Below are 13075 nucleotides of genomic sequence, written 5' to 3'. Positions count from 1 at the left end.
AAAAAACACCCTTGCAACTTTCCCTGCACCGGGTCGGAGGCGCAATACACACTAATGGAATCACGAAGAAGAAGCTAACAGGCTAACGGGCAAAGCTAACTGCGGGCTAGCGCCACTTAAACAGTATTTACAGTATTTAATTGGATGCACATTATCCCTTTCTCCCTTTGTCTTTTCTGTCAGTGCAGTATTTACTCTCACAGACAATTAATGAGTAAGAAACTAAAAAATGCTACGACACTTGCAGTGGAGCCTATGGTTTCTAGGAGCATGAGTTACTTAGTTCTGCAGTAAAACACATAAAACTTATACAGTGGGAGGAAGAAGTGAGTACACCTGCCGAAACATGTAATCATTCACACAGCAGGGAGGAATAAGTAAGTACACCGCCTGAATCTCACTGAACTGCAGCAGTTTTGTAAAGAGGAATGGTCCAAGATTCATCCTGATCATTGTGAACGTCTAATATGCGACGTCAGGAAAGCAGTTATTGCTGCAAAAGAAGGATCAGCAGCTATTTAATACAAGGGTGTACTCACTTATTCACATGCTGTTGTGAATGTCTCAGGCTTTTCTGCAAAATATCTTGATAAACTTAATTTTTCTATTGATCATAGCAAGTTGTCCAGGCCTCGAGGCAACAAAACAGCCCCGCACCATGATCCTCCTGCACCATACTTCACAGAGGAGATAAGGTTTTGACGTTGGTGTGCTGTTCCATTTCCATGTGAAAGAGCACTTGGATGCTCCACAGCACTACTCGCAAAATATTCTGTGGACCGATGGACCCAAAGTCGAGATGAGATGTAAGAAGATGTAAGAAATTCCACACGTGTACTCAGTTTGACAAATGTTTAAAAAAGATGACAATGCTTTGTATTCGTACCACAATCGCTTTACTTGTGCCCATTTGTTTTTATATTAATTCATTTTGTTTTCAAGGCCAAAAACATGCATTTCCCCCTGAGAAAATTGCTCCTTGTGTTGAAGTTTGAACAAGTAATGACATGCTTTGCGAAAGGTACAGATAGCTTTTCTCTTTAAAGGGGGGGGTATTATGCAAAATCGACTTTTTCAAGCTTTACATCATGTTATTATGTCATTCCCTCATTAAAAACATGCCTGAAGTGTTGCCTTGGCACATTCACGTATTTTTGAGTAATCTGTAAAAACTCTGATGGCAGCCATTTTAGGGATAGGTTTGCCTGAGTCCTCCTAGGAATGCCCCCACCTCCTGGAGACGCCTCCGACCTTTCGTCACCAGCCGAGTAACCAACCACTGCACCTCAGCAGAACCCCCTCCCCACTGATGCCACAGACAGCGTGTGGAGGGGGCGTGTCGGAAAGGGTCAGAGGTTCTTAAAGAGACAGAGGCCTATTTCAAGACATTCACTGCAGCCATTTTGAGAGAGCAATTTTATACAAGGCACTTATTCTAATTTTACCAACAGAAGGTTTCATCATCATTGTAGTGTGATATAGACTGATGCTATGTGATTGAAAAAAGCATAATACCCCCTCTTTAATTGTATACTTTCCGCCTATATGTCCATGCCCTCGAGGGAAAGCTACAGCATGTTTAGTATTATACGTCACGCGTGTGTTAGTGTACGGCTGAAACCATTGTGCTAAAGTCATTATGTGTGTTTAGTCCAACCTCAAACAACCTCAATGACATTCACGGCTCTTGTTCAAGTTCACAGGACACACAGGGACACATCCTCCAACTAATCCCGTTGAAACACATGTGAAGTAAGTATACCTTGACCTGACCCATGTTTGACAAAACACGTTACACGGGTTTGTTATCACAGTATGGAGTTGGTATCAGTATGCTGCACAAGAAAACCAATAAGAAATTACTTTTTTTTTAAGAAGTACACAATACTTTAGAAAACATCAAAGCCTACATGGATATTGTCAAGTACAATCATGTAATGGCCAACAACAATCAAGAACTGTAATAAAAATGTAATACTGTGTGAGTGCTTACATTACAAGGGCATTCTAATAGATTTTTCTCTGTTTCATGGGCAAAAAACACAGACTATGAACACGCTGCAGTTCACAATGTGGTCACAAGGGAACATTTCTACAAATGTTTCATCATTAAAACAATCATTGATTTTTATTATTATTATTAAATGTTATTAAATGTTAATATTCCAGCCTCTGTCTATGCGTATATCAAGGTGAGATTTGTGTAGGCTGCTTCTATTGCATACAAACCAATAGGCCTGGCTTTATCACACTGAGGATGCTACATTCTTTGGTTTGCTGCAACAAAGCTTCTATTCATGTTTCCCTCTCAGAACAGTTAATTAAAGCCCAAACCACAAGGACATCGGTTTGCGTCCCTGAATGTCCCGAGACCAAAAAGATGACCAGAATGTTGGACATGTTTAGGCAACAACAACAAAATGCCGGTATGTATGTGTCTGTGTTTTGCATTTACTAAACATATTCAGTGGAACAGTAACAGACAGAAAGTGTTATCTCACTTTTTCACATAATGTACACGTTAGAAGATAGACTGTAACAGCTGTGCTTGTGTACAAAGCTCATCTCTGAGTACTGCTGGTGTCCAGAGCAGGGACTAAACACAGAGAGACAGCTAAAATCTGTAAAAATCTTCCTATGCATGAGAGACAACCTCTGGCACTGTTTGAAACCAGGCCTTTGACGGTACTTTTTTCTGTGATTGTGTATGCTTTATTGGCTTTATTTTTCTTATTTAAATAATTGTTAAGTACTTTGACTTACTCAGTATGAATTGTGCTTTATGAAATTGATGGATGATTGATTTGCAGCCAGCTTTGCAGAGGCTTGACCTTCATGATTCACGTGCTGTTAAGGTACATTTGTGTATGCTACTGGGTAATTGGAAACAAACCACATGTTTTGTGATTGACAGTCAATTTGGATTTGCATAGGTTAATGTACTGTCATTGTCGTATCGGTATCGGTATCGGTATAGCATAGCGATAACAGTAGCAAAGAAAAAAGGCATTCAAATGTCATTGTCAATGGAAGAACTATCTTATTCTTATATCTAATTAAAGAACAAACAATCCACAATGAACTTAAAGCATTTCACTACATAAACACTTAAAGTTGAAAACTGAATTGAAGTTGCAATCTCTGCATCTCCACTGAGAATGTTTTGCTGCAGATGTTTAAGAGTTCTATATAAAAACATGTGAAAATGTGTCCAAAAGATGTACAAGTTATACTTTCATGTCAAGTAATGGTTGCATGTATTGCATTTTCTTCCATAATCTCCTGAATTTACCCTGGTCATATGGCGACATGTTTCTATAGTCTCTCAGGGTGTACATGGGTCACTGAGCGCACATGGACTTTGCATGTTTGTTTATGGTTATCTGCTGAAAATTCACTATGCACCGTTTCCTGCTGTAGATTTGCTGCCAGATATTGAGCGTGTCCTTTTGATTTCTCTGATTTAAGACGTGCCACGAAACCATTTTTGTCGAACAACATTCACTGCTCCCCAAATCCAAGTGCAGGCTCTTGACTCTGGCAGAGAAGCTCATTCCTTTCGGAGTTATTTGCGTTGCCATGACTGGGGTCATTGTGAAGTCATATTTTACCAGCCTGACCTTTGAACCCTGTCATGCAACCATGTGCTGGGGTCATGTTTTGGGACAGGCACGTTGATATCCGTCTGGGCCGGGGTCAGTCGAGTTCGTGTGGCGGGGGGAGGGGCAGGACGAGCTTGTTAACATGAGATCTGCGGACCAGGCTTAAAATCTATCCCACCTTGTTGCCGAGCGGCTACAACATGTTTCAGTATGTGCTTTCCAGAGAGAATTAACAATGATAAAAGAAGGTGGGATTTTAAACATTGACCTACAAGCTTTTTACAGTTTGCACAAAAGTGTCACTTCATCAAACACCAGCACTATGACTGTATGCCTTGTTCTTCTTTGATTGCACATTTTCTGATTATCTGGAATAATAAATTGCCAATTTGCACAAGGGGTTTCAAAAAGCGGCATGGAAACCAAAAAACACACAGCAGGATGGATGACCCGGTCAGACACTGATGAGCACCAGTCACATGCAGCCACTGACTCATTTCTGATGACGAGATAAACCAAATTAATACTTATTTAGAATAGTAATCATGATTAACTGCAAGTCATGGGGCCATAAATGTTGGTGGCAGAGCAGCGGTTTCATCCCTTGCAAATTGTTATTGTCCCTTGGGCAAGCAACTTCACCCAGATTGCCTGTGTCAATGTTCAAGTAATGTAATGCAATGCAATGTAAATACAATGCAATGTAAATACTTTGGGAATCCTGAACGGCACTGTATGAATCAAAGACTATTTGGAAATAAATGTACAGTATTTGGGTATACCTGGATGTTGTTGGAAGGCGGAACGACGCAAAAGACAAACCCATGAGCTTTAAGGTAGAGCTAACTGTGCAGAACCCAGCAACACCACTTTGTTTAAATGTACTGTACTTTGTTTAAATGTACTGGAAGTTTCTGTGGCTATCGCTGGAAACAGATTGGCCACTCCTTAGAGCAGGGGTGTCAAACTCAAATACACAGTGGGCCAAAATGTAAAACTTGAACAAAGTCGCGGGCCACCATTGAACAAATGAACCTTTTAATATGGACCCAAACAAGATCTGCTTTAACATTGAATATGGAACAAGCAACACTTATTACTATACAATATATAACTTAATAGTCCAGATATGCAAAATCTGAAAAAAAATGTATAATACCGGTGGGCCAGCTCGAGTAGTCATTTGGTATAGCCTCGCAGGCCAAATATAATTACATTGCGGGCCAAATTTGCCCCGTGGGCCAGAGTTTGACACCTATGCCTTAGAGGATCCGAGGCAGTACATTCTACATCCTTGCACATTTCTCTTGACTTCTTTCACAGGACACCCTGCTGAAAAAAATCTGAGCCCCTGAAGTGCTTTTTTGTATGTGGCGCTGCACCAATTCTCAGATCCATGTTGTTTCTACGCCCCCACTGTGTATATCACAAGTGAAAACTATGGTACTGTCTGTCCAGGAAACAAGTCACCACAACTGTGTCACTGTTGCATACTGAACATTCAGACCTGCAGCATAGCACAAGGAGGCCAACAAGAGATAATGGAGGTATTAAAAATATATACTGAATGAATGTTCCAAACAGCAACAGTGCAATGTCCATAATGCATTTGCGTGAAGAGCCCGTGTGTCAAGTGTTATAAGTAAGTCAGGTTGCATGTCAAATAAGTATGCATGCTTGTCAGGTTAAAAATATGCACCACGGGGTTATGAGAGGTAACGGTGATGACACGCTGAATACCTTTGAGAAAATTAAACTGTGCAGCTATTCCTGGGAGCTATGGTAACACAAGCAGACAGGTTGGCTCTTGTGTAATTTTTTTCTCATTTCTTTTATAAAGATGTGTACACATGGTCCCTGGCTGACTTTTACACCTGTGAAAAGATTTAGAGCCATTATGTTAATTCCCAATGGCTTAGGCTTTTGTGTATGTGTACAAGCATGCACTGCTTTCAAGGCAGTGGGTAAAGGTAGAGGCTGCTCTGACTGCAGTTGATGACGAGGACTGAATGTGACGACTGAAATTAACTTTGCATGTGTCAGAGGTGGTGCACTTAGGGGAGGCCACGATAAAAACAAACAGTTGTTTTGATGAGAGAGGAGTTGTGAAGCGAGTGGGATGTGGTCTGTTACTGTAAAGTGAAAGTAACACATGATCCGTGGGACATTTTTGCTTTATTACAGGAAAGTCCCACTGGTATTGAGAATCACTTTTTCAGGGGAGTCCTGGCCCCAAAGGGAGACCTATTGTACACATTTTTAGTGGTGGGGGAAATCAGAGCACATGGAGTATTGTATAATACCAAGAATGTATTGATGATATATTGTGATACAATGATATATTGTATACATTGTTTTGTGTCTTTTTGTATCTTAATGTATTTTTAATGCTTTTTTTCTATATGCACATCCCAGGAAGAATGGTGACAGCTGTGTCATCCATTGTGCTGCACCGGTCACAATGGTAGATAGATAGATAGATAGATAGATAGATAGATAGATAGATAGATAGATAGATAGATAGATAGATAGAGAGAGATAGAGAGATAGAGATAGATAGATAGATAGATAGATAGATAGATAGATAGATAGATAGATAGATAGATAGATAGATAGATAGATAGATAGATAGATAGATAGATAGATAGATAGATAGATAGATAGATAGATAGATAGACCATCTTGATTCTAAAATATGATGTTCTGTTTCTGTACTGTTTGCATTTAGGATTATATTACCACTGTCAGCCATGTGATCCCACAAGTTTTCCTGTTTGCACAGCTACAAAAAATGGCCGCACACATAGATTTATATAAGACCTTTATATAAGGACTGGGCACAGGCCAAGGCTTCTTATGTTTAAGAGCAGATTCATAGGAGGGAGATCATTGCTCCATAGACACTTATCAATGTAAATCTCCTGGCCAAGAGCTAGGTATCGTATTACTAAGACATTCCAAGGTGATAGGCTCTGAAGATGGGATAAATCAATCACTACTGAGCTCGAGTGATGGTCTTTGCAATGGTCTGCACTCACTGCCATGTGCACTGTCCTGGGCCTAATTGAGGGCTGTACATTATTATTTAGTGTTCCTTCCTGGATTTGGCCTCACATCTGTTATTGCACAAGTTGTGAGAAAACCGCTGTGCAAAGTCAGGGAGAACTGAGGACATCCTCTGCACACAGTGTACTCATTCCTATAGCACACGTACAACTATAACATGATCTGGGACTGCAGCCAATAAGTTGTACTTTGAGGTTTAACTGTGCCTGTATTGACTGGAACACAGTGTAGAGTCCGCGTTCATTCGTGTGTTTTTCCCCCTCTCATTCAGATTGTTGTTATAAAAGTAATAATATTGTTACTGACACTTTTAATCTAGAACCAATTGGTTCCACAGTGAAAAACTTTAAAATGCACCTAGACCTAAAGCAAAACAACCAATAAATAGCCTGTGCATATTTCTCATTACTTAAATAATGACTAAAATAATTAGGTAACTGGCACCATTTTAAAAGGCTATGATAATTATCTCGACGAGCCTTTTGATTTCCAGGCACCAACAAAACGATCGTCTCCGATAAGTCCATGTCTTAACTATTGGTAATCCAACAGCAGCAAACGTAATGAGACACCAAGGAAACAAAAGAATAGAGGAGGAAAAACAGAAATATTTGGCTTCACAGCTTTTTGGAAAGAGTAAAGTTGCAACAGACAAGCAGTGGCCACAGCTCCGAGAACACACTCTCATGTTCCCCACATATTTATAACTCAGTCAGCTGACCTTGCCTCTGGACGAGTCCATTACGCAGTGAAACTGTAGTCAACGACATCAACACAAAACACAATATAACATCTTATTCCTCTTTACAATAATGCCAATATACTAAATGTCACTAACTGACAGTAAACTGACACATTTGCCTTGCGTTGCGGTTTGTTCCTGCGTAAAGACGCATGAGATGCAGCGCAGCCTCCCCGCCTCTACTCAAGTGGTGCAGTCTTCTGTTGAAATTCCGAGAAGTAAGCCCCTGTGTTTCTTAGAATTGGATTCTGAGAACTGGTGATGCACAGAGTTTCGAGGAAACTTTTACAAGGTGACTGTTTTTTCTATCCTTTCCTATTTCTCAGTAATAGACCAGAAGTTGAGGAGACGCGGAAGGAAGTCTGGGCCAGGGCTGGCATGTGTTTCAGTGTTTTGAACACTTTTAAAATAGTTTTATTTGAGTAAATTAACAATATAAGACCAATAGCCTATATTGTGAAAAATGCTGATGTTTGGATTAAGACAGCGAGCATAGACCTATTTTATCTTTACTGTTTCAGAGATTTACTTTAATTTTATGTCATTGCAGGAGAAAAGTTGTTTAAAAACGAGGGGCTATTGCCCAAAGTGTCAGACTCCTGTCAAGAGTTCTCCGAAAGCAAAGCAAAGTTCCTCAACTAGACTCGACCGTTAATTTGCATTAGGCCACATCAGTAAATAGGCCAACTAATAACTAATCACCAAGTTTATATTATTATGTGTTCGGAGGCAAAAGCGCAGAAGAAAACGGTTCAAAGCTACAACTTGAACTGACTTGTTGAACTTGGCATGTCAACGGGTTACAGAGACAAGTGGCACAAACAGATCTGCGCTGCTCACAAATGTTAGCGCGCTCGGTCTCTCGCTAGACTTATTTTAGAGGCGCTCGAAGATTAGTTGAGGCTGAGAAGTGCTGTGTGTTTAATCCGAGTTGTTACTGCGGAGGAACAGGAAACCACTGTGTGTGTGTATATCTGCGCAACTTAATCTGAGCCAGTCAGGACGGAATGTGCTCAACAGGAGAGGGGCTGCGCCAGTCCATGTGTGCGCCTGCAATACGCTGCGAAAATGAAAAACAAACTAAATCGCGCTTACGTTTACAGCTCATCTAAAAGGCGGCGATTTAGCCTGTGGATTTCTAAAATTTAGCACCAGCGTAAAAAACAAACAAACGAAAAGACTGTTGGCTAAATTGTCATTTTGTTTCCGAGGTTTACTTAAACTGTATTTTCTACAGAGTTAAAAAACAAAGTGTGTTATTTGATACTTTATTAAGTCATGCTATTTGTTACGCAATAACACTGTGTAGCTGCCCGAGCCCTTTGGCAGCTCTTTGAAGTCGATTTAGCTGCGGGATGATCCGCCCCCTGAGTTTTATTTGGGATATGGCGCCGCGTTTCGATCAAACATAGCAATTGCAACATTATACGTTTTGATCGTGGCAATAAATAGGCTACATAAATAAATAATACTAATTAAATGACTACTTGGGCACAGTTGTGTAGCAAGAAGGTCCCGGCTTTGATCCCACCTCGATGGGGCCTTTCTGTGTGAAGTTTGCATGTTCTCCCCGGGTACTCAGGATTCCCCTGCCGCTAAAAACATGTACAATAGTTTCCCTCTGGGGCCCGGAAAAGCGATTTATCTCAGTGGGACTTTCACAGTTAAAGAAAGGTTAAAACTACTACTACTTCACTAATAATAATAGCAATGAACTAGCTAACTAAATAACACATAAGATAGTGTATGTCCTTCATTATAACCGGAAAAAAAGTGCAGATTGTTGTACAGATTCTCATCTTTTAAACTTTTTTTTCTATCATATCCAACAGATTTTGACATGGCCACAGCTGCAGCTATGGATGGCTGTATTCAGTTCACCCGGCATGCGGGTGATGTCCTGTTTAACTTTAACCGCCTCCGGAGCAGAAACATGCTCACTGACGTCACCATTCAGGTGGATGGGCAACACTTTCACGCTCACAAAGCTGTCCTCGTGGCTTGCAGGTATGACCAGTCACTTAAAGCATTTACAAACATGGTTAACTGGTATGTCTTGGCAAACTGTAATTAAAACATGCCATTGCACAGTGGGTTCTTCTACTCGGTCTTCATGGATCCAGAGAATGTAAACCTCAGATCCATCACCCTGGACTCCGGAGTGGACCCGAAGGGCTTCTCCATTTTGCTGGACTTCATGTACACGTCCTGCCTTAATCTCAACGACAGTCACGTCTTAGCCACCTTAAACGCGGCGCTCTATCTCCAGATGGAGCATGTTGCCGACACCTGTGACCGTTTCGTCCAGGCCAGGTACAACACTGCGCCTCCCATGCACTGTAATGCTCATAATTGGCTTGGCTTTATTGTCTTAATGTGAATATGTACTTTTAGGCACACCACCTTGCAGACTGAAGACAACGTACATGCTTGTTCAAACCCAGCCGAGACAAGTGAGAGCTTCAAAAAATCTGAGGAGTGCAGGAGTTTTGGCCCCAATGTTTTCAGAGGAATCAACACCTCTAATTCTTACCAAGTCTACAATGACCACTCAATGTCAGACAGTAGCAGCAAGATCAGCCCGCTCTCCAGAACAGCCGCTTTCTCACCCACACTTGGCTCCGACACAATCCCGATCAGATTTCAAAACTTCTCCTCCATAATCCGTCTGTCTGGCAGCATCCAGGAGCCGGCCACCCCGACTGAAGAAGACAACGTGCACCATCCTCAGGCCAAATGCTTGAGGCTCTCCCCAGTATTCAACAAGCCGCTCATCTGCAGCCCGCAAAGTCCTTTACGGTCCGACGGCCAGCCCAACTCGCCCACGGAGTCGAGCAGTAGCAAGAACGCCTTACTTAGCCTTAAAGAACACTGCCCCAAAGACAGCAAGGCCCACAATTGGAAAAAGTTCAAGTTTATCCTGATGAACCAAACTTCAGATGACAAGGAGACTCAAGAGGCAAACAGTGGAAGCGACTCTCCGACACATAGCCCGCTAAGCCACGAGTCAAGTGGACATCACGAAGGCCAGAGAGAAGAGGAACACAGCAGCCAGAGAGATGAGCTAGGCCATAGCAGCTGCAGCAGTCTCAGGTAATTGTTTTAGTGGATATTGAAGGAACAGGTTTTTCCATACTGAGATATGTTCTTGCCTGAGCTGATGCGTACCTGGCAAAAAGACCATAGATGATGTTAGCATTTAGCCTCTCCTCCTCTCCTCTATGGGGCTAAACGGGGGTGAAGTTAGAACCGACCAAGCTCTTACAAGTTTTCCCTATTTAAATACGGTTACGTGAGTAGTTACACGATTCAAGTATAGTCACACAAAATGAATCCTATCGATTTTCTAAGCAGATAAAAAGGAGCACTATTTTGTAAGGCGTAATTACACCTTAGGAGCACTTCGACGTCCGCGCAGTGATATCTTCACTTTACTGTGCGGACGTTGAAGTGCTTCTAATGTGTTATTACTAGGCTAAATGCTAACAACATCTTTGGTCCTTTTTTTTTGTAAAGCCCAGACAGGTACACATCAACTCGTCTAAGCTCAGTTAAGAACATATCTCGGTATGGAAAAATGGTGGCCTGTTCCTTTAAGAGTGATTTCTGTTGAAACTAAATGGGATTTATTTATTTTTATTTTTTTGACAGCTGTGACAGTCCCCAGCGCCTCTCTCCAGATTTGGCTTCTAGTAACGACATTTCAAGAATGGACTCAGAATATGCAAACTGTGGTAAGTGCCATTTATTTCTGCCAGTGTTAGTAACTTTATCTTTTGCTAAACATTGATGTACCTGGACTAATCAGCGATTTCCTCTCTGTAGAAAAAAACACTTACCTGTGCAACGGCTGTGACTCACAACTTTCGGAGGGAGAGTCCGCGGGGGAGAGATCAGGCGGCCCGCACAGTGACAAGCCCTACAAGTGCGACTGCTGCCAAGCCTCCTTCCGGTACAAGGGCAACCTGGCTAGTCACAAAACAGTCCACACAGGTACAACTGCGAAAAGATTACAAGATATTATTTTTACTATAACTGTTTCTATTGACTGTTTTTGACTAACCTTTGGAAAATCCCCCAGGCGCAAAGCCGTACCACTGCAACATCTGTGGAGCTCAGTTCAACAGACCAGCCAACCTCAAAACACACACGCGCATCCACTCGGGAGAAAAGCCATACAAATGCGAGACGTGCGGATCTAGATTTGTACAGGTACGTCAAAAGTCTGATAATGGACAAGTGTTGCTATTAGTAATTGGTTGTGTTCAAGTGATGCCATATTGGGGACCTTTTCGATTGCTGTCAGCCTCTCTACTCCCCCTGCTGACTCTTGTGCGCTTATGTTTAGGTGGCCCATCTCCGAGCTCACGTCCTCATCCACACCGGAGAGAAGCCTTACCCCTGTGAGATCTGCGGCACACACTTTCGCCACCTACAGACCCTCAAGAGCCACATGCGCATTCACACAGGAGAGAAGCCTTATCATGTAAGCGTCCTAGTCCAGCCCTTTATTTGACCTCTTCATGCCGCTGTCGATCACTTTCCATGTCGTTAAGACTTCTACACTTTTTGGTATTTGTCTACAACGCAACTAGCCATTTTGTGCAATGTTAAGTTATTTTTCTTTTCTGTTTTCCAGTGTGAAAATTGTGATCTCCACTTCAGACACAAAAGTCAGCTGCGGCTCCACCTGCGGCAGAAGCACGGGGCAGTGACCAACACTAAAGCCCAGTATAGGAGGGGCAGCGGTGGTCTAGGGATGGGCCTGGTCAAGGCGAGCTGAAAATATAAAAATCAAACCGAGAAAATTATATATTTGAGATTTAATGTATTTTTAAAGAATGCTCATCAGTATATGTAAGCTTTCTGCCTGTCTACAGAAACCAGAAATTATCAAAATGTGAATTTCAGCTGGTACTCATATTTTACAGTAAAATGGAGCACTGAAGAGCTAATTTTCCTCGTTTTTGTTTAGGAACCTGCTACAGTTCTCATTTTGAGATTAGTGCCCAGTGGTGGTCAAATCAGATGTGTTGTAGAGATATATTTTCACATAGCCATCTCTGAGCATAGTATGAATGTAAGCATGTACAGACTCATCAAAAGTTTATTTTTTAAGTAAACGGTACGTATTGTTGATACTAAATGTTTTGTATATTTTGTGTTTTAGCTTGACTCTTCGCCCCCTTTCTTTGTATTTTTGCACATATTCAAAGATCATTTTATTTTTTAAGAGAAACTATTTTTACTAAGCTATGCTCTTGTGTTGAACGTCTGAATGTATTCTGAGGTGCTGCAAAAGGTCCGATATTTGGGAGGGGGATTATGAAGACGTGGTTGTATTTTTCTAGACTTACATGATGTTTCAAACACATGTCAGACTCTAGAGTGATAGTGCCATACAATCATGGATTTCTAATCTCCGTCTCCCAAATTGTTCATGTATAAGCTTCACGGCTAGCCTAATGTTACGCATTAATTTTCAAAATTAGTTTCTAGTACTTAGTCCTTTTGTCAGGTACGATGGTTCATCTGCTTCTGCAACTAATGTTTGTGTGGTGCTTTGTAACACGCTCAGGAATATCTCCAAAATGTAAACAAACGCCTTGTAATATTGTACATAAAAGAAGAGAATAAAACTGGTCATATCACACTTTGTTCATTG

At 41.4% G+C, this 13075-nt stretch overlaps 1 protein-coding gene across 1 annotated transcript; it reads left to right on the top strand.

Moving 5' to 3' along the window:
• Positions 1 to 7664: 7664 nt before the first annotated feature.
• bcl6ab (BCL6A transcription repressor b) lies at positions 7665 to 13049 on the top strand. The gene is made up of 9 exons (XM_079569235.1): positions 7665 to 7702; positions 9243 to 9417; positions 9502 to 9723; positions 9805 to 10503; positions 11062 to 11144; positions 11236 to 11403; positions 11492 to 11622; positions 11759 to 11896; positions 12050 to 13049. Exons 1-9 carry the CDS (start codon positions 7672 to 7674, stop codon positions 12191 to 12193), a joined length of 1791 nt encoding a protein of 596 aa, XP_079425361.1. The 5' UTR covers positions 7665 to 7671; the 3' UTR covers positions 12194 to 13049.
• The last annotated feature ends 26 nt before the right edge of the window (positions 13050 to 13075 follow it).

The sequence above is a fragment of the Gobius niger genome (genome assembly GCF_951799975.1).
Source record: "Gobius niger genome assembly, chromosome: 13".
In the NCBI taxonomy this organism is placed as follows: domain Eukaryota; kingdom Metazoa; phylum Chordata; class Actinopteri; order Gobiiformes; family Gobiidae; genus Gobius; species Gobius niger.
Note: the sequence above shows the minus strand (reverse complement) of the source record. Positions and strands in the feature narration are given on the sequence as shown.

Coding starts and splice junctions, on each gene's coding strand:
- bcl6ab (XM_079569235.1), top strand. CDS start 7,672: ATGCACAGAGTTTCGAGGAAACTTTTACAAG. Junction 11,623..11,758: donor GCGGATCTAGATTTGTACAG/GTACGTCAAAAG, acceptor GCTTATGTTTAG/GTGGCCCATCTCCGAGCTCA. Junction 11,897..12,049: donor CAGGAGAGAAGCCTTATCAT/GTAAGCGTCCTA, acceptor TCTGTTTTCCAG/TGTGAAAATTGTGATCTCCA.